A 21,904-nucleotide genomic window follows, 5' to 3' on the forward strand; every position below is an offset into this window, starting at 1 on the left:
AGAACAGTTCCACGAGGTAGTTCTCTTCTTCCATCTTTACATGATCTGCCGTGCTTGAACTCAGGTTGTCAGGATTTCGAATTAACCACTTTGATCCAATGAACCATCTTCACTGGCCAACCTGAGGCATCTTTGAGAGTTTTGGCTTTCTGTCATTTCTCTTACCATTCTTCTCTTTGCTTGCTTCTTCAGTGACTGTGGTAATGTTAGTAGCTACTTGAAGTGTTCCTGTGCTGATACCTTAGGAACACACACATACACACATTTAAAAATAGAATCATATTATCTACACTCACTTCTCCCCACTAACACACAGCGCTCTCTACATTAACTGAGGTCTCCCATCATATTCTCATTAAGTTGTGTGGTGCTTCATGACAATGAACTGTCATTGCACCATTGCACTGCTTTTCACAGTGTCTCACCACAAACACTGTACCATCAGTATCTTACATGAATATTCTTGTGTACTGATAGCTTCAGTTATCCAGAGTATAATCCAAAGAGTGAAGTTTCTGTCTAAAGCTATATTTACTTACTTTTTGTTTTACAAAAAGGCCATAATCACTGGTTTCCTCTTACAGTCTGTGTCTCTATTATGGTTTTCTCTCGTGTAGCAGGTATTCTCACCTTTCTATATTTTGTCAGTTTGGTGTGTGTAGGCTGTCACTGAAAATTTGTTTGTTTGTTTGTTTGTTTGTGGGTATATGCGCCATATGAGTAACTGTGTCCACAGAGGCCAGAAGAGGACATTGAGTCCCCTGGAGCTGGAATTAAAAGCTGGTGTAAGCTTCCACATGGGTGCTGGGACCTGACAACTCAGTTCTTCTGGAAGAGGAAGAAGCATTCTAACCACAGAGCCATCTCTCTAGCCTCTGACCTGGGTCTTAATCACAGCTACTAACTTTTGTGGGACAATCTTCTCATGACTGGCGTTTGGACTTGCTTTTTTGAGAATTATACGTTTTATAATCTTTGTCTTTTTGACTAATTTGCAGCATTAGTTGTTTTCCAGTACAAAACATCTTATGCTCACCAGAAGAACTCCAGTACCTTTTTTATTACAAATTTTTTGTCTGTTTATTATATAGAGCAAACATCTAAGTTTGTATCATTTCTGTATACACACCATATGTTGTATTCTCTTAGATTTTTTTAATCTATACAAAGAATGTCAGTTTTTTTACTTTCTTTCATTGTGTAGCCATTTACTGTAATGCTGTTTAGCATACAGTCTGCTTTGTTAAACTTGAAAGTCATTGCTGTTACCATACCTTAGGTTCTCAGAAACAGCCAAACAATACTGATCTACACCCACATTCTTTTTATGTTCTGCTTTGATCTGAGTCACTGGAACCAATCAAACTGCATAGGTGGATTTCTTTTTTTCTTTTTGAAAGATAAGTCAGTGACATGCTGGCATCATTCGCTTACCCACTATGCGCTTCAGTGAGGAGCCTCTGGCAGATTCCATAAGCTGGAGTTGATTTTAATTCCTCCTTTTCTCCACCGTTTCTCCCCTGGTCAGAATTGAAAGTACAAAGCCAAATTAAATTAGGGCAATAAAATGCAGATTATCTATGAACATTGTGATTTATTTCTTTACTTTGTATTTTTTAAAATTAATTTTATGTCCATTAGTGTGGACATGTCAGATCCCTTGGAGTTGGAGTTACAGACAGTTGTGAGCTGCCATGTGGGTGCTGGGGATTGAACCCTGGTCCTTTGGAAGAGCAGACAGTGTTCTTAACCACTGAGCCATCTCTCCAGTCCCTGTTTACTTTTTTTAAATTAATTTATTTATGTATACAGTGTTATGACTGCATGTATGCCAGAAGGTACCAGATCCCACTAGAGATCATTGTGAGCCACCATGTGGATGCTGGGAATTAAACTCAGGACCTCTGGAAGAGCAGCCAGTGCTCTTAACCTCTGAGCTATCTCTCCAGCCCTCCTATTTACATTTTAAAGGATGTTGCTTCCCTACAACTTGGTTTGCTGCCACTCTGACATATAACTATAAGATTAACCAGGCAGTGGTCTATACCTTATACACTGCCAAATAAGGCTTCAGTGTGTTTGGCAGTTCAGGCTTTCTGTCATCCCAGCCACTCAGGAGGCTGAGGAGGAGGATCACAAGTTCAAGGACTGCCTGGACAACTTGGTGAGATCCTGTTTCAAAACATTTAAAAAGAGATGAGAATGTATCACTTGATGATTCAGTGATTTTTGTAGCACACGTGAAGCCCCAGGATCAATCCCCAATAGGGAGGTTAGGGGGCAACATGCTGTACATTTCTTTAATAGCCTCGGAATGTTTTTATTAGGGAAAAACTCCAAAAATTGAATAGTTTCTACCTTTCCTGATAATTAGAGCAAAGTAATGTTTTCTGTTTTGCTGTATTCCATTATTTCTAGGAAACTCAAAGTCAAATCTGAAAGTACTTTGTAGTAGTCATAATTCCTTATAGTTCTCCCTCCCCCTGTTCTGTTCAATGTATATCACTAGATGAAGTGCCTTTAATGTAGCAAGCCTAGTGGAAAATGCAGCCAGCTGGTCCATAGTAGCATTTACAGAGACTGTCTTAATCCATTTGGTGTTGCTGATATAGGATGTTGGGAATGGGCAGCTTGTCAACTACTGCTTATTTGGCTCATTGTACTGGTAGTGGGGATGACCAAGGCAGGACAGAGAGAGGATAGGACATGCTAAGTTATTCTTGCATGGGAGGCTGATCACTCAAAGATAGTTAACCCTCCCCCACCATCATGACAGTAATCCATGTCTGAGGACAGTAAGAACAAGAGCAGTGTAATGATGCTAAAGTTGAAAGGAGCAGCATTGTCAGATTTTCAAGTTTCAGAAAGCAGTACAGTCAGTGGCCCTCACTTGAATGTTGGAAACCTTAAATATGGCTTTTGACAAGACTCCAAGGGCAATGCATTTTTATGAAGAGAATAAAGGTCTGTTGGGTATATTGGAACATTTACAATCCTTTTTCCTTCCATGTAGGGACTGGGCCTGTATGCTGCTAGAGATATTGAAAAACACACAATGGTTATCGAGTACATTGGAACGATTATTCGAAATGAAGTTGCAAACCGGAAAGAGAAGCTTTATGAGTCTCAGGTACAGTATAAATTGGCTACAGGCAGACATCTGAAAAGCACAACCCTATGTGCTCAGTTGTGAACAGAAGCCACCCTGAGCAGTCTTACGTAGTTCTTGTCTCTTCCCTTCACTGTCATCTCTTTGTAGCTGGTGTTACTTGCCATATGTAATATAGATTACTACCCCAGTTTTACAAGCACCTCATCTGCTGTTCACTGGACACATCGTCCATATATCAGCTGTGTCTGGTAGGGTCCACAGGAATGTGACAGGGTGCTTCCAGCGCACTGGCTGAGGCGAAGGAGCTTCAGATCACATGATGACTGCCTACCTTCTTTTTAGAACCGAGGTGTGTACATGTTCCGCATGGACAATGACCACGTGATTGATGCCACACTCACAGGAGGGCCTGCAAGGTGAGGCTGGAGGACCATGACCCAGAGGGCTTTGCTAGGGTAGGCATGTTCCCATGGTGGCTGGACAGTGGAGGAGGACTTTGTACTTGGCTTTGTTAGTACATCAATGGAATTGTCATTAGTTTCCACTAGGTGGGGAAAGCTCCTCTCGTTGTTGTCACATTCAGTTTTCTGATGTGTGCAGGTATATCAACCATTCATGTGCCCCTAACTGTGTGGCTGAAGTAGTGACCTTTGAGAGAGGACACAAGATTATCATCAGCTCTAACAGGAGAATCCAGAAAGGAGAAGAGGTAAGGGGTGGAGGAGAGGGACTGTGTCTGCATCAGGGTGCGGCAGTTCATGGCCCTGTGTTTTTCAGTCACATTATTCTTAGAAACTTGTCCCTCGCCCAGAGTTTCGCCATCTCACTTCAAACATTCATGTGCCAGCTTCTTCCATGTGATAGTTCATAAAGCCACATGAAACCCACCACGTAGTGCCGCATGTAGGGTCCTCCTTTGTCCCCTAATCTGGATAGTCTGACAAGCCCCTCTCAGATGGTGCCTGCCACTGACCTCTAGAGGGCAGTTGCCAAGACTTGATGATTCATATAATATGTTACTTGAAAGGCTGCAGGCAGGAGTGTGGGAGTCACATGTTTCTGACTTCTTATTTTTACACTTAGAAAAGTTCACATCATAAATGTAATGTGGGTGTTTTGATTTGTGTTTTCTTTGTTTCATGTAGGACTTGACATTTGTTTCTTAGTATCTCTTAGAGGTGGCTTTGGTGTAGCATTTCACCTAAGATTATTGTTAGCCTTAATTGCTTCATTTACATTTTCTGGCTCTGGCTTTCACACATGCCATCAGTACCTTGAATTTAATGCCCTAAATCTGGAATTGGTGTCCGTTACAAAGCTCTGGGGAAGACCATGGTGTTGGGAAGCCTGGGTGTGTTCACTGTGATGAAGCCCCAGTCATCTGTGGGCAGAGTATGAGATCATGTCTATTACTTAATTTTCTTAGAACTTGCTTTTACAATTAGGAACGTACATATATGGCTAGGTTAGGACTCACTGTACAGTTTACAGAAGGACACCCTGGTGCCACAGCTCAGGGGCATCACTCCAAGACAGGCCTTGCGGAGCAGCCTAGGAACTCTCCCGTCTGTCATTTTGTATATACCCTGTAGGTTTCCCGAGCCTGTTGCTCAGCAGACACCTAAAAACGGCAGTGGCTGCTTCTCCCAACACAGCTGCTCCACAGTGTACTTCCCTTCCTTCCTGGGCAGTGTTCTAGACAGTGGCTGATGTTTGAACTAGGAAAGACTCGAGATTTACTGTACTTCCCTCACTTGGTATGGGCTAGAGGGGCAGGGGTATAAAGCTTATATGGTGGGAGTTACACTGTTTCCCAACCACCCAGTTGATTGGCCTGGAATTTGAGTAAGAATTCCCTAGTCTTTGAATGTTGGCCCAAAACATAGCTCTTTCTCTGAGGGGAACAACTAGCTCATCCTGAGCCAAATGTTAGTGGCCATGGTTGAAACCTCAGATTCATGATATCCTGAACTCCATCACATTCCACTGTGGAAAAGATGGCATTGACTTTTGTCATCACAGGACAAAAGAAAGTCCTCAATCATTGCATTAACTGGTGAGACATGAGGTATCAGTAGGTTTTAGATGCTGAAGATGGAGGTAAATATTAACATTCTAAACTGCTCTCTATGGTCACAAAGATGTTAGGCCAGGTACAAATGTTGGTAGTAAAAACAGTGAAGGGAAATGGATACAGCCCCAGATCATTTCTATGGTAGATCCCTCAGTGTTCCATCTCTCGGTGGTAGCAAATTCTAGTTAGTGAATCGGTCTGTGGGACCTTTGAGTAGAGTCAGCTTCTTCAGAGGCTTTTGCCCACACGAGGAAAAGAAGGGGAAAGCCGTGATGTTGGCAAGGTTCATCTTTGTCCAAACCAGGGGAGCCTCCTATGCTTTGAGGGAGTGTGGTCCTCATCTCACCCAAAGTGGTAGAGAGAATACTAGGAAAAGTCATAGAAACCCAACACATCCAGGTCAGCCTTCGCACAAATCAACTTCCTGTTAAAGTATAGCCCTTGTAGCTCTACTTGCTTTTTGGGGTATCCCTGTCCCACAAGGTTCCATGGGACCTCAACAAACCCAGTCTTGCTTTGTTTGCCTTGTGTCTGTTTTGCCTGCTGGTTTTGGAATAGAGGGGAGATGGGAGTGGGCACTGTCCCGCCTCACACTGTCTTTGCTGTGGGCAGCTTTGCTATGACTATAAGTTCGACTTTGAAGATGACCAGCACAAGATTCCGTGTCACTGTGGAGCGGTGAACTGCCGGAAGTGGATGAACTGAATGCATTCCTTGCTATCTCAGCGGGCGGCTCGTCCCTAGGAAGAGGCGACTCAACACTTAATTGGATTTTGCAGACAGAAAGATATTTTGTTTTCTGACTTTTTGAGAAACAGCTTCTGGGAGTTCTGGTTCCTCGGCCTTTGTCTGAAGGAAGCACAGCGCAAGGGGAGCCAGCTGTGGCTGCCTTGCTGTGCTCTGGGGTCATCAGACTCACAGAATGGTCCAGCACTTTTTTTTTCTTTTTCTTTTCTTTCCCTCCTTTTGTTTCCTTGTGGGTGGGTTTTGTTTGTTTTGTTTTGTTAGTCTCACTAAGGAGAAACTTTTACTGGGGCTAAGAGCCGGCGGCTGCCCTGCCCCAGGGTGGGGGCCTTCCTATGAATGTAAGACTGAAATCACCAGCGAAGGGGGCTGTCCAGAGTGCTGGCCACGCCTTACTGACAGGGCAGGCCCTCAGTTTAACTAAAGTGGACACCACTGATCAAGGAATGTACTGAGATGACTTCCTTAGGGTAGAGCTAAGGGATAATAACTTGCACTAAATACATTTGAATACTTGATTCCATGAGTCAGTTTATTGTAGTTTTTGATTTCTGTAAAATAAGAGAAACTTTTTGTATTTATTATTGAATAAGTGAATGAAGCTATTTTTAAATAAAAGTTAGAAGAAAGCCAAGCTGCTGCTGTTACCTGCAGAACTAACAGACCCTGTTACTTTGTACAAATATGTAAATATTTTGAGAAAAACAGTATAAAAATAGTTATTGACCAAATGCTACCAGGCGCTGCAGCAGCTCGGGTGCTTATAACCATGGTAGGGATGTTACAATATAATTTTGTGTTATTAAATATGCCATTATAATTATGTAATAACCAAAATTTTGCCCTGGTATGCCTGGGCTTTTTGGAAACCGTCTTAGTGCTTGTTTTCTACATTAACTTCTGACAGTGCAGCGCGTGTGCTACAACTACACTTTTATAGCTGTCGGTGATCTAAACTAATGTTTCATATTATATTGTTGCATCCCTACTTCTTCAGTCAGGTTTTTTTGTGCTTACAATTTGTGATAACTGTGAATAACGGCTTAAACACAAACCCAAATGGAGGCTGAAATTTTTTCTTCAGCAAAAGTAGTTTTGATTAGAACTTTGTTTCCAATCACACAGAATCATGTAAACATAGAGTCATGTAGCAGGGACCTAACCCAACTCCTTAGCCTTCTATTTAACATAAAAAATTTGAAAAGGAAAAAAAAAAGAGAGAGAGATGGAGAGAGTGAGAGATGTGATTATGCTCCCAGCTGCAGGACTCCGGCAATAGGGTTTTTCGAAGATGTAATTTTAAAATGTGTTTGTATGAACTGTTTGTTTACATTTCTTTAATTAAAAAAACACTGTTTTGTGTTTGCTTGTAGAAACTTAATCAGCATTTGAACCAGGTTAGCTTTTTATTTTGTACTTAAAATTCTGGTACTGACACTTCACAGCTAAGTATAAAATGAAGTTTTTGTGTGCACAATTCGAGTGGACTGTGAGCTGTGGGTACATTCAGTGACTCTGCTCGCAGCTTGTAATGTATATGGCATGATGTATTTTTATCTTACAGAATAAATCAATTGTATATATTTTTCTCTTGATAAATAGCTGTATGAAATTTGTTTCTTGAATATTTTTCTTCTCTTGTACAATATTCTGACATCCTACCAGTATTTGTCCTACCGGGTTTTTGTTGTTTTCTGTTCTGTATAATAGTATCTAATGTTGGCAAAAATTGAATTTTTTGAAGTATACAGAGTGTTATGGGTTTTGGAATTTGTGGACACAGATTTAGAAGATCACCATTTACAAATAAAATATTTTACATCTATAGAATCTGCCTTGTGTTGTCTGCGGGCTGTGGTCATGTTTGGAGTTTGGTTCTGCTTGGTGTCTGTCAGAATTGTTAGTCTAGATGTTCAGATGTAATTTAAGCCATGACCCCTGGGGGTGGTCTCCCTCAGTCAAATAAGAGAACTTGTGTCAGATGTGCAACAGGACAGATTAAAGGTCATTCTTCATGTTTATTTGCTTGTTTGATGCCTGTTCTTGTTTATCAGTTCGTGTCTGAGATGAAGTCCCGCTGTGTTGCCCAAGCACAAGCAGCCTTCCTACTCCCCTCATATCTCCAGAGAAGACGGGCTACAGCTCTACACCTGTGTGTGCTGCTGCTACGCCACCTCGACAGGCTTTGTTTCCTTTTCCTTCCTTCAAGCTACTTTTCAGTTTTCCACTGTGTTGTAGAGAACTGTCAGATTGAATGGACTTAACATTTAACTTAGTGTAGCTGTTGAGAGGCAGGCATGGTGGCACACACCCTGAATCTCTTGTGAAGCAGGGAGATTTTGACCCTGTAGCCTATGCTACATATGCACATAAACAAGAGCATCTCTCAGGAATGAAGAAGGAAGCCATCAAGAATCCAAATTCCTGGTGCAGTACTCAGGAGGTAGGGGCAGGCGGCCAGTGTTTGAGGCCAGTGTGGGCTACAGAATGAGTTCTAGGACTGCCAAGACTATACAGAGAAACCCTTGGTGTCATATATCCTTTCCGCCTCCAAACACACACTTTGTATCAGGTGCTGAGGGAAGGAAATGGTGCTTGTGTTTATTACAGTGATGCTGGCTCCTCACGACCTATCAAGGCCAGGAAGGGTAAGAATCTTAACCACTAGACTAGTTGCCTAACTACTGTCCCGGGGCAGTGAGAGCATGGGAAAGGATGTCGGGGTGACTGCAGAAGACCACGTGCAGCGCCAGCATCTGTCCAGTGGGCAGCATTGATGTCTTCCAGGGCCTCCTGGGGTCTAGCTTTTAATCCTCACAGTGAGTCCTAAGCATGAAAACAGGAGCAGTCTCGAGACTTCGCTCCAGCCTGGTCAAGTGCATCAGCTACCTAATTTTTTGGCTGTACACTTGGCACCTTGTACATACACTTTGGCAAAGGTATATTGGGGCGTAATGAGCCTGGCCTCAGAGCTGTCTCTGGCAAAAGCAGGTTAGTTTCACTGCACTCTTACCTTCCTTACCCGAAGTGACACTGTTGGCCACTGTCCTTTTAAACTTGTCTAACCCTTGTTTGTGGATCACTGTTTTCCTGGGATGAGTCTCCCTTCTCATCTGACAGACTACAAGTTTTTGCTGCATACGAAGGACACCAGACACAGATGCCAAGCAGAGTGGTTCCCTCACCAGGTGAGCAGACTGGTATTGTTTTTTTCTCTTTGCTCCAGACTCCTAAGCCAGTGGGGTAGCATTACACCATGGTGAAGTGTAGTGTCCCCTGTTACTGCTAACGGTGTCTTCGGATTTCCCTTATGACCTGGAATCTGGCATCTCAGCACCTCAGCTAGGTCTCTGGTCTATTGCCAGCCCTTTGTGCTGTCCCATCTTGCTGGGGAAGCCTGTACGTGGTGTGCAGGGCTTCCCGGAGTGGCTGCACACCCGTCCTCGTCCCCTGGTGCAGTGCGTTCGGGTTGGGTTTTAACGTTTTCTCTCTTCTGAAGAACCAGACTCAAGTTTTTGAAAACTGTTTTCTAGAGTGTTCTTCCAACTCAGTTTCATTCTAGCCACAAAAAATACAGCCCTGCTTCATTTTCCTCGGTAGAACCTCTGCCTACGGCACAGTCTTAAATTCCTCTTGGGATGTATACCCTGCTTCACTCACTCAGCCCATCCCCCATCACCACTACCCCCACCCCACCACCCCCACCCCCACCCAAACACACACACACACACACTCCCTACCCTAGTTCTTCTCTGCTTTGTCCTTTCTGACTTCTTAAAAATTACCCCAGTTGACCCCATGTCTGAGGAGAGTTCCTGCCTGCTGTAGTTTGGAACCATGTGTAGGAGGCTCTGGCCTAGCCTGGTGTTACTTGGGAGGTGGTAGGAAATTTAAGATGTGCTACTGGGGTCACTGGGACTGTCCTCGGAGGACAGTCCAATCTGTCTCCTAACAGATTTCACTGTGCTGCACTTCTGCCTCACAGCAGGTGAAGTTAACTTCCTGTTACATTCTTTCCTTTTCTTTCCTTTAATGCACTGCTGTCTCTTGTCCTGTCACCTTATTTACTTGTTGCTCTGTTCCTCACCTGAGAAATACTCTGCAGCCTTTGTCACAGTTGATTCATATCCTCTCCTGCCCCTGGTGGCGGTGGCAGGGAGCGTCTGTTCTATGTTGATGCATGTAAAGCTGCATCTCAGTGATCGTGACACTGGGCACCATTTCGTGTGATGAGCCATGTCTACAAAACTGGGGACTGATGTCTACAAAACTGGGGACTGAACAATTGAATTTAAAGTATTGTACACACACAGCATACGTCTCAAGCTTTTTCATATTCGCATTCTGTCTTGAACAAGTGCTTGGTTCTGGTGAAGTCCCATTGAGTTAATATTTCAAGGCTAACGCATTGTTTGGCAGGTCTTTTTCTACTCTGAAGCCATGAAAGTACTCTGCATTTCCCTCCTTACTTTTCATTTTAGACCCAGACCTGTATCTGTCTTTCAAGTTTGTGTTCCCTTGAGGATGGAGGCAATTACAGTCCAGTTTTGTTCAGATAGAACCAGTTCTTCCAGTAAGCTAGGCAGAGTTGGGATCAGGGAGATGGCTCAGCAGGTAGTGCCTAGCATCAGTCCCTGGTAAGTGCAGTGTGCACCCCTGGTGTGTGGAGGTGGAGGGAATCCCTGAATCAAGGGCAGACTTTGTTTAGCCTCATCTAGATGCCACACAGGCACCACTTCGGGCTGTTTGGGCAAATCAAGTATTCTATTGGATATAGTATACTGTCTGGAGGGTTGGTGTGTGGTCTGGGATGGGGTAGGATATTCGTGTTTTAAGGCAGGGTCTCATTATATAGCTGTGCTAGCCTCTGCGGTGAGCTCAGATCTGGCAGCCTCTGGGATTACAGGTATATGCCTGGCCTGAATATTGAAAGTGACAGAATGGTTGGCTGGGTGTGCATTTCTGCTTCTGTGGGGTTGGAAAGCAATGGGATTGCAGCTCTGTGGTCAGGGACAGTTTGTGCAAGCATTTTTGAAGACTTTCTATGGTGTTTCTACATACTTGGTCACATGCTGCAGATAAAGACACTTTTCTTGCTTCATTTACCAAGTCCATGCCCATCTTGCTGGACTGCTCTGGCTAGGGTCTTAAGCACAAGGCTCCTGAATTAAGAGATAACACAAGGAGGCTGGCTGCTCTTCCAGAGGTCCTGAGTTCAATTCCCAGCACTCACATGGTGGCTCACAACCATTTACAATGGGATCTGGTGTCCTCTTCTGTCATACATGCAGATAGAACACCCATATGTAGAAATAAACAAATCTTTTTTTAAAAAGGAGATAACACAGGAATCCTACCTTTTGCATAAAATTTCCACATTAACAAGGTTACCTATTAATGTCCTTTCTTATCCTAAGGAATTTTCCTTCTCCTAGCTCTCTCCCTCTTCCCTACCAACACTTCTATGTGGATTAAAATTAAATCATAACAGATAATGTTTGGCCTCTTGTACAAAAAAACCAATAATCTTGGGTTGCCAGAATTCTACAGATGAGCACACTAAGGCGCACAGCTTCTGAAGTTCGCAGCTGGCGAATCATCTCTGCCACTGGCATTCAGAAGTGTTAAGTCAAAGCCTAGACTAAGAGCACAAGAGTCAGGACGCTGTTGAGGAGGATTCAGATCCTTGGACCCTTGAATTGTTTTCTGCATTCTTCCAGGGGTCTCATGGAGCCCTGTGGTAGACTGGTACTGTAACTGTCCTTCCCGCTGAGGGGCTTGGTGACAGGACAGCATCTCAACTAGCTTTCTCTCTGTTTCTGCTATCTTTTATCATATCCTGTCAGGCTGCTTCTGCCACTTTTTCCAGTTTGGGCCATAAATGAAAGCTGCTGTGGACAGTCGTTGAGTCCACTGGCTGCCCTGTGAGGAATGCGGCTTTGTAAGACCTACCCACCTCTCTACTGCTGTACCGTTATGTTTCCCTTCGCTCAGCGACATCTGTGAGCTGGCCACCACTCTCATTCCTGAGGACACCAAGTTTTCCCCCTTTGGCTTGCAGTGTGATCGATTCTGTTTCCTACTTCATTTCTATTCTGACATTTCATATTTCTGCCTTGAGTTTCCAGTTTCCTTTTTGTTTGTCTAAGGTCGGATTTTAAGACAATCTCTATTAAGGTGACATTATGAAATGTCCAAGGACTTTGGTAGCATGCCATACACTCTGCTATGTTTTCATCCAACTGTTCAATTTCATCTCTGACCCACAAGTGGATCAGTTTCAAACTATTTGGAGGTTTTATAGTTGACCTTGGACTGTGGTAGGTCTGCCTGACACAGACCATGTATACATGAGAAGTGTCCTATGCTCTTTGTGTCCGCTTTCCTATGTGTCTGCCGGGCTTTCAAAGACGACATGTTAAACTGTCTCAGTTTTGCAGGCAGACACGCATGTTTGTTTGGAAGCTGCTTTCCACGCCAGGTAGATGTGTGGGTAATGTTTATCCACAGTGTCTGCCCATCCATTCCTTCTTATACTGAGGTTCTTGCAGGTAATGCAGTTGGGCTTATTCAATCCTACGTCCTAAAGGAACCCTTGTATTCAGTAACATGGCATTCAGTGTGATCATTGCTGGGTTTAAAGCCACTCACTGCCTTTTGCTTCCTAGATGGACCAAGTAATCTGTTACAGACAAGACTTAGAGTGCAGGTTGCAAATGTATATAGGGTATGAAGTGTTTGTGTTTTAAGATAATATCACTGAGCTTCTGCAACATGAGACTAGAAACATAAAATATGGGGCAGGGAATCACCTTATATTTTGATGCTTAAGTATTTGAAGACTTTATGAAAATTTTCTCTGAGTGAGATCTGTCTACTTAGAAGAGAATTCCACAGGCTAACAAACTGCTGTCTACCTTAATGGGCTGTCAGCTGAATCGTGAAGTATTTCTTGTCACATTCCCAGGTCATCCAGACCACAGTCCAACCCCATAGAGCAAGACAGAAGATAGAAGAGGCAAAAATCCTAGTTAAATGATCAAAAAGATCCTTTATTTAATGTAGATAGCCTATTAAGTCATCAAAATAATTTATAATAGTTAAATGCCTCTTAAACATACATGATACCTTCTGAAACTAAAAGTAATATGCACGCAGCCAGTTTTTAAAATCTATTAGGAACATTAATCAAATGATAGTAGGGTGAAAAATCTCTTATGAAGTCCTCTATGAAAGGAAATTGTGACAAGTTCCTGATTAGACAGAAACCATTCCATCTCCAAGGGAGAATAAGGGAACATAAATACAAATAGAAATGTCTCATTCCTGGGTTTGCTCTGTATAGTCACAACTCTTTAGAATTATTTTCTGTTTTCCCTGGATAAACAAGAACCCTTAACAGCAGCTCAGAAATAACCCAAGTTCCAGTGAAGCACCTTCTGCTCCTGAGGTGGTCACACTCCACCAACATCCTTCATAAAGCACCTTGATTTATGGCAGGTATGACAAAACTGGGCGAATTATGTTGTCTTCAGACAGGGCCCGCCCTAACCTTCTAGGCGCCACTGTTGAGAGGAGGAACCATCGCAGATCGCCATGCCAACAGAGCCCTTCTGGTCCATCAGGTCCACCACTCTCAGACACTGTCCAACAGACACTTGGTACAGCCGATTGTTCTTCTGGAAAGAAGCAAGAAAAAAGGACTTGCTTTTATTTAAAAGCAAACATTCTTGCAGCACACAGGGAAGATGTATAACTACCAGGACTAGCCCAGGTTCCTGGCGGGCCACATTGGTAAGCAAGCTCCTCACCCCAAAAGTCCATTGTTGGGACCCTCCCGAGCCGTGGCACTTCATGAGACGGGGTGGATCTGATGAACGAGTTTCCGACATGTCGAGGCAAAGGAGGTTGTTTAAAATCAATTCATGCTCTTCATTGTAAATCCAGATCTAGTAACAAAAGCAAATATATATATTTAAAAAACAAGTGTTGCTTTAGGTACTGGAATGAAGGCCTTCACAATGTAGGCTCCACCTCAGCTATCTGGAACAGTAAACTGGGAGGTGAGAGAGGCCTAGAGAGAAGTCTCTGGGTCACTGGGTAGTGTCCTTGAAGGGGAGTGTGGAGCTCTGTGCTCTTTCATTCCTAAACAGGCAATAGAGGGGCTTCCTGTGCCATTTGTTCCCACCATGACTGGCCCCTCTGCTGTGACCTCAACCATAGACACAGCCCTCCAAAACTGAGCCCAAAACAAACCCACTCCTCTTTTTCTCTTCTCAGCCAACTTAGCATAGCGTTACCCAGGAGAACCCAGGCAGTGGCAATCTGATTTAACTGAATTCAAGGGATCAGGTCACTGTTTCCAGTTTTAGGGTCTGTTGACAGAGTCCTCTTAATTCACAGACCTAATAAAGCTCCAAGGAGCCACAAGAGGTATGGGCAAGAGCATGGAAAGCTGATTATTTACCACAGCCCACATCTGCTGGGTGAGATGTGCTTCAGGTGGTCCAGGCCAGCCCTTCTGCAGAGTGTCACAACCCAGTTCCAGGCAGTGATAGTAAATGTCAGCTGAACAGTGAGGGTCTCATCTGGAACACGCTGAGGCAGGGGTTCCCTTGGGTGTGAATGTGAATAATCTTGGTTTTAGGCCCAGGCCTCAAACAGAATGAGTATTTTGCAGTGAGAAACTCTGTAGCACGTGCTGGAAAGCCCTGCTCCAATCCTGTGCTTCTGTTTCAGACCCAGCACTGACCACCCACCCGAATCCAGTGCAGCTGAGCAACTGCCATGTTCACTATGCGTTGACTATGAATAGCTATAGTATTAGTGTAGTCTTGCATGGCCAGAACTCACTGCATTTAAAGCCATTTAACTTGGGCCCATTAGACAGCTCAGTGGGGAAAAGCGATTGCTGCCAAGGCCCATGACCTCAGTTCCATTCCTCTATGTGTGCACACTCATGTACTCAGTCAGGTAAAAGCAGTAGACGCAAGAAATGTGCAAGTATGCTCTGCATGTATCAAAGGCCTAGGTTTTTCCCACTCCTGTGTGATGCCAATGCACCACCAACATGGTATGACAGTCACATGGGCCAGCCGTGACAGAGCTCCCAGCTTATATCATGGTTAGGCCATGAAATTACAGTGACATAAGGGAAGGATTTATTTGCTTCTATTTTAATATCGAAAAGACAAGCTAAGTGAAAGTAAGTGGATGAAATGAACCAAACTTTTGCTGCAGTGTCATTTAATGAGCTGTAAAAATTGATCAGGATCCTGAGCGTATCATTTTAGCTTTTTATGGTATCCAACCATGCTTGGGGAGAATGTCTTGCTTCAATGGCTGTAAAGGCCTGAATGATCATGGCTGCATCACACTGTTGTGAGACTCTAATCTTGCATATATACCACAGGCAAACCAAGGAGACCAACACCAGAAGGCCTGCTAACACTCCCATGCCCGCCCATTCCTTCAGATGATTCATGGCTGCAGCAATCCATGTTGATAATCCTGTGGCTAGTCCTGCGTCCACTCCGGTAGAATTTACTGTGACAATGGCCACTCTCAGCTGCTCCATCGTAGTATCGAATTCTCCAGTCCAATTACCTAAAATATAGCTCGACAATTGTTTAGACAGATTTGCAGCGCAGGAAAAATTCTCATGTTGTATGCTAGTGACACAAAGTCCAGCATACTTTCATTCATTCAGGCCTTTACAGCCATTGAAGCAAGACATTCTCCCCAAGCATGGTTGGATACCATAAAAAGCTAAAATGATACGCTCAGGATGCGAGGCTAAGCACTGCACTCAGGGTCAGCCGCTTTGGACCCAGAGAAGAGCATGTCTGATTGCATGCGGGTTGATGCCCCAGGTCCCGCCTCTGAGAAAAAGGTATCGGACGGGTCCGATGCTCTTTGGGTGGATGACACCTAAATGAACATCTGTACAAAGTCCCAATTTATTTCTAATATCAGAGATCAGACCTCTACTCTTGCCTGATGCGTCTAAAACAAAAAGGGGGAACTGTAGAGAGCTGCAGAATGCTTCCTCCCTCCACCTTCCCGATGGTGAGTGCTCTCTGTCAGGAACAACTCCACATTTGGCTAAGGCCGAGGATCTGGCTTGCTTCCATGTATGTGGACCTATCTGCATTGCCCCCGTGGCACGCCTGGGTTGGCTACCCAGAGGCTATTTAAGCTGTGGGCTGGCTTTCCCCGGGGTCCGAGGATTGTTCAATGTTCCTGAATAAACTGCATTGAAAAAAAAAAAAAAAAAAAAAAAAAAATTGATCAGGAAAATCTGACCCCGGTTCATCTACTGAGGTCTTAAGGTTTGAAGAAGAACACTCCCCACACCAAGAGAAGAAAACAAGTCTAAACAACTGACAAGCAAAGATCAGAGGCAGAGCAAGAGAGAGAAGACGAAGTGGTTGTTATTAAATATCTCTGAGCTCATTTGCAAACTAAAGCTTGAGGGAAGTCAGGGCACCAAACGTCTGCTGCTCGAGTCTGCCCACATGCGCTCCCTTCCCAGGGCGACGGGGAGGGAGCACCCACCTGAGTTGGGTCTCCGTAGTCACAGGCCTTAAGCAGCACCAGGCTTCCTTTCTGGCTGGAGCGGCCCTGGGCCACTAGGCATTTGTTGGTCTGCAAGTGGTAGAGCTGCAAAAGAGGACAGGTGTAGTGACAATTCTGGAACTTTGGTTTCTTTCAAAAGCACAGAAATACTGTAAGAATGCGCTTCTGTTTTAATCCCAGGGATGGGGAGATGGTGCTGCCTCGGACTCTGCAGCAGCTGACCATTATTCGCCTTCTACTCTAGCAGAGGCGTGGTTTTGCCAGCTGCAGATAGTTTTTGCAATTGTGTGACATTTGGAATTCTGGGAACTTTCAGAGTAAAAAAAAAATTCTGGGTACATAAATGTGAGGGCTCCGAGGGGCACAGTTGGTGGTGGTTCGTTGTTTAGAGAGGTTGACTGTGGTTTGCTAGTAGCCATGGTCAAAGAAGAAACATAAAGATAAGAAATTAGATTCAAGGATCTCCCCCATCCCCATCCTTGTTTCTCTCTTCTCTGTTGCTAGGGGGTGAGACCCGGAGTGGGGATAAAAGGTGGGAAACATGGGAAACAGAAGAACCCATGAAGTAGCAAAGATCGGCTGCCGACAGCGCTCTTGAGGAGTCCCAGGCGTCCCAAGCACCTTTGTGCTTGGAGGACGCATACACGGAATGGGAAATGCATTGACCTTGGTGTAAACAGCAAACATGTTAAGATTTCTAAGCTTTTCTGCTTGAGAAGAGGGAAGTCCCCAAAAGAATAAAATTAAATCTGAGCTAAATCTAGAGTCACAGGACCTCAGAAACTCTAACTGCTCCACCCCTCCCAGAGAAACTCTGCAATGCCATCTCACCCTTCCACGCAGCAAGACTCTAGGGCGCTTGGGTCCTCTGTTGATGAAAATGGGCTGCGGAGGTTTGGCATTTGGGCCAGGAATCTGCATCTCTGGGTAAATGTTATCCAGATACCACTTGAATGATTGACAGCCCAATTTCTTCCTCAGTTCAACACGGTCACTGATATTTCCAAAGGTTTTCGTCTTCAAATCAGGTCTTAAGGAAAAATACTGCTCCTAAGTTAAGAAAGAAAGAAAGAGAGAGAGAAGGAAGGAAGAAAGAAAGAAAAAAAAAGAAAAAGAAATTTGTTAGAAATATATTGTGCATTCTATGAGGAAAACAGTCCTGTGGGGTTTGTTTGTTTGGTTTGGGTTTTTCGAGGAAAGGTTTCTCTCTGTAGCCTTGGCTGTCCTTGGACTTTTGTAGACCAGGCTGGCGGAATTCACAGAAATCTGCCTGCCTCTGCCTCCCTGAGTGCAGGGACTACAGGTGTGTGACACTGCGGCTGGCTGTCCTGTATTTTCTTAATATCACAAAATAGCAATGGGAACTTTCCAAATGCCTCTCACTAAACATATCACAAATTCAATATATATATATATATATATATATATATATATATATATATATCTCACAGGAGACAAAGTGGAGGAAACTTAATTCAGTAGATTATGTGGAAAGAGTGACTCAAATTCTGGCCTTGGGTCTTCTGTTCTCAACATGAACTGAAGATGCAGGATTCTGGCTATGGATAGTGACCTTGTTAAAAATGAAAACTGAGCTGAGTATGGTTGTACACATCTTTAATCTCAGCACTACAGAGCAGAGGTAGGGAGATCTTTGCGAGTTCAAAATCAGCCTGGTCTATGTAGGGAGCTCTAGGCTCATGGCAGGGGTACATGGCTCATGGCCTTGTGCATTTGTGGTCGTCAGCGGACAGCTCTTTGGGGTTGGTTCTCTCAACCTTAGATAGGATTTCAGGAAGCAAACTGGCACAGCAGGCGCTTTACCCACAGAGCTACCTTACTGTTTTAAACACACAACCTCATGAAAAAAATGTAGGCGAGACAGGAATGTTTTTAAAGCTATTAAAATAACTAGTTGTTCTTATATTAAGCATTACAGCTTAACAAATAACAGCTATTTGTAGGTTTTTTTGTTTGTTTGTTTTGAGACAGTGCAAACATGCAGCTCAGACTGCTGTGGAGAGCCACAGCCTCCCCAGAGCTGGGATCACCATTACACTTTGACATTTTAGTTATGATATGAAATGAGAATCAGTGAGATTCACATTTGGTCTTGTTTTCTCTTTGAATGATCATTTTACACATGCAAGACTTTTATAACATGTATTAGTTATTTGAAAAACACTGGTCTGGGGCTGGAGAGATGGCTTAGAGGTTAAGAGCACTGTGTTCTTCCGAAGGTCCTGAGTTCAATTCCCAGCAACCACATGGTGGCTCATAACCATCTATAATGAGATCTGGTGTCCTCTTCTGGCCTGTAGGTATATGTGCAGGCAGAATACCGTATAAATAAATCTTTAAAAAGACAGACAGACACTGGTCTATGGCTATGCAATTCTTCCAAATACTGATGAACTTCACTGTACAATAATTTATGATTTCATCAGGAAAGTTAAATAGTGGCATACTTTTAAAGTCATAATGGTGGGGTTTTGTTTTTGAACCAGGGTCTCACTGTGTATATCCCTGGCTGGCCTGAAGCTCACTATGTAGATGAGGCTAGTCTTAACACCAGCTGTCCCTGTTGGGATTAGAGACATAGGCCCCAAGCCCTGCTGACTGATTTTACCATTTACAATCCTTGGCTCCATTTGAATAGGTGCTGCTCACACATGCATAGACTTTAGTGTGTCTGCAGCAAACACAGTTAGTGCCTATATTCATCTGACTTTGGGATGAGTTAGGCCCTGCAAACCTCCTGGGCAGGCAGCCAGAGCCTAGAGGTCAGCAAGCCACAGTCAGGCAGGGATGGTAACAAGTTCACAAGGAGCTCTGGGTTAGGAGGGGGAGGAGACAGACAGAGCTTCAGCATGCTTTGAGCCCTGCGTCCGCTCCCAGGTCCCTCCTCCTCAGGACATCACAGCCTGGGCATTGCTGCCATGTACTTGCCTGTTAGGGCTGCAGATTACTGCATACTTCAGTCATCTTTGTTTCCAAAGCCAGAGCCAAGGCACTCAGCCAGGCGTGCTGGTGCTTGGATGCCTCTAATCCCAGAACGTGAAGGCACCAGTTCAAAACCAACCCGTCTCAGTGACTGCACAGAAATAATCACAGCAGCGTTTTCATAAGAACATGTAAATCCCAGCACCCAGGAGCCAGAGGCAGGCGGCTCTCTGTGCGCTCGAGGCCAGCCTGGGCTATTGAGGGAGTTCCAGGACAGCCAAGGCTACACAGAAAAACTCTTGTCTCAAGAGACAGAGACAACATGTAAACAACCCACATGTCCACCAGATGAACAGATGGACAGAGTATCCCTGAGCAATGGGAAGTGGTGAAGTGCCAAGAGCAGCTACACAGGCCAGCCTAGACGCAAATGCCCAGCGACAGCCGCAGAAGAGGAAAGGCACACGTGAGAGTCTAGAAGAGACTGGAGCCAGGAGATGGACAAGCGATTGTCTAGGCCTTGTGGGTAGAAGTGACAAGTGAAAAGTACTCTCTTCCTTTCTCATGTGACAAAATGCTCTAACGTTGACATATAAATCATATGTGATAAAGAGGCTGCACAGAAAACAAAGTTGTAAAACACGGTAAGCCATGGGAGAGGAGTCCTGAGTGAGCAGGGAAGTCCAGTGGGCAAGGAAACACAGCCCAGTTCTGTGGAGTCCCTAGCTCTGCTGGGACCAGAGGCATCAGCACACAAGGCAGAGCTGCTTCCTGTGCTTATGGCGTCACCCTGGGAGGTCAGGTGAGGCCCACCCCCAAGAGTGCTGAGCACAAAGAAGCCTGGGGAGAAATGGCCCGGCAGTGAAGGTGAACCAAGGAGAACAGGCAAGAGTGGAGTGAAAGGCCACTACCAAAGCAATGGCCAAAGACACTCACCTTGTACTCATCCAGCCAGACATGCGCCAGTCTCAGGGAGTTGTGTGTCATGGTATCCTGGCCTTCAGGAGATCCGTAGGGCCGCCTTTTTCGGAAAATGTGCCCTACTCTTGAGCAAGGGATGATGAAGAGCTTACCGCCACACATCCAGATCTAGCCAGAAGCAAACAGGCATGATTGTCAGTTCAGACTGAAGCATCTTCATGGGATGAACCTTTATGAATGGTGGCTACGCAACTTACATATGTTTCTCTCTCTACTCGGGAGAAAGTAGGACACTTAAAAATTAGGTCTGTCTGAAATTAAAAATGTAACCAATTCTGAAATGTTCATTTGCTCCCATGTGTGTGAACTGTGTTATCTTTTGTTGAATTAATGGGCTTGCTCTTAGGATTTAAATCAAGGAACACTTCTTAACTGGTCTTCCATGTACTTATTTTGTTTCTAAGAAAACTTGTTTTTCTTATGTGTTTTATGGTGTTCCTACATATGCATATATGTTTGCATATGTGCTGGCCCATGCAGTAGAAGCTTGGGGTTCAAGAGATAGCGATCAGTGGACTGGGGGAGGGGCATGGGAGAAGAGGGAGGGAAGGTGGGGTTGGGAGGGGACGAGGAAGGGGGCTACAGCTGGGATACAAAGTCAATAATTTATAATAAATAAATAAATAGCGAGCACTGGCTGCTCTTCCAGAAGTCTCGAGTTCAAGTCCCAGCACTCACATGCTGCCTCACAACAATATACAATGGGATCTGATGCCCTTTTCTGGTGTGCAGATATATGTGTAGAGAAAACACCCATATACATAAACTATATAATAATAGATCGATTTTTAAAGGGGGGGATCTTTTATCACTCTTTTACCTTTTTTTTTTTTCCTGAGACAGGGTTTCTCTGTATAGCCTTGGCTGTCCTGGATTTACTTTTGTAGACCAAGCTGGCCTCAAATTTACAGTGATCAATATGACTCTGCCTCCCAGAGTCTGGGATTATAGGCATGTGCCACAGTGCCCAACTTCTACCCACTACTTTCTGAGGCAGAGTCTCAATCAAACCTAGAGCTCATTGAATGGCTAGTCTCACCTGCCTGCTTGCTCTGGGGATCCTGTGCCTGCTTTCCAGAGCTGGGATTACAGGTGAGCAGCCATGCTGGCCTGCCATCTACATTGGCTCTGGGGATCCGGAGCCCGTTACCCTTGTTTGCAGGACCAAGTGCTTCAACCAGAGCCATTGCCACAGCTCTAAACAGTGTTTTTATAAACTATATAGAGTCATTCCGATTCGGAAGAACTTGGTTCTGGGGCTGGCAAGATGGTTCAGTGAGTAAAGTAATGCCTGCCGCCAAGCCTGATGACTCAAGTTCACTCCCCAGGACCCACATGGTGGAAGGGGAGACCCAACTCCTGTATGCTGTGCCCCGGCTTCCCCATGAGCACCACAGTACATGTGGGTACATGTCCATGCACACATGCAGAATTTTTTTTTTTTTTAAAGAACTTAGTTCCAGGGCTGACAG

The 21,904-nt window shown here is 44.4% G+C and overlaps 2 protein-coding genes across 19 annotated transcripts in view; one reads left to right on the plus strand and one right to left on the minus strand.

The window, feature by feature from the left end:
* Window positions 1–7,951, plus strand: part of Kmt2c (lysine methyltransferase 2C) — a 237,528-nt gene extending 229,577 nt beyond the window's left edge. For all 16 annotated transcript variants that reach the window (XM_060373825.1, XM_060373829.1, XM_060373828.1 and 13 more), the window contains 4 exons: window positions 3,014–3,130; window positions 3,455–3,528; window positions 3,713–3,821; window positions 5,799–7,951. In XM_060373825.1, coding sequence (XP_060229808.1) covers window positions 3,014–3,130; window positions 3,455–3,528; window positions 3,713–3,821; window positions 5,799–5,891 — 393 coding nt within the window. In that variant the 3' untranslated portion in view covers window positions 5,892–7,951. The remainder of the gene's footprint in view (window positions 1–3,013; window positions 3,131–3,454; window positions 3,529–3,712; window positions 3,822–5,798) is intronic.
* A 5,004-nt stretch (window positions 7,952–12,955) lies between these two features.
* Galnt11 (polypeptide N-acetylgalactosaminyltransferase 11) overlaps window positions 12,956–21,904 on the minus strand; it is a 35,412-nt gene continuing 26,463 nt past the window's right edge. For 2 of the 3 annotated variants that reach the window (XM_060374085.1, XM_060374087.1), the window contains 5 exons: window positions 20,388–20,540; window positions 17,340–17,558; window positions 16,488–16,592; window positions 13,742–13,879; window positions 12,956–13,609 (listed from right to left, as the gene is read on the minus strand). In XM_060374085.1, coding sequence (XP_060230068.1) covers window positions 13,478–13,609; window positions 13,742–13,879; window positions 16,488–16,592; window positions 17,340–17,558; window positions 20,388–20,540 — 747 coding nt within the window. In that variant the 3' untranslated portion in view covers window positions 12,956–13,477. Of the gene's footprint in view, window positions 13,610–13,741; window positions 13,880–14,397; window positions 16,182–16,487; window positions 16,593–17,339; window positions 17,559–20,387; window positions 20,541–21,904 lie in introns of those variants that run through there. The other variant, XR_009588273.1, reaches the window with a different exon arrangement.

This window comes from Meriones unguiculatus, chromosome 21, assembly GCF_030254825.1.
Source record: "Meriones unguiculatus strain TT.TT164.6M chromosome 21, Bangor_MerUng_6.1, whole genome shotgun sequence".
Lineage (NCBI taxonomy): Eukaryota > Metazoa > Chordata > Mammalia > Rodentia > Muridae > Meriones > Meriones unguiculatus.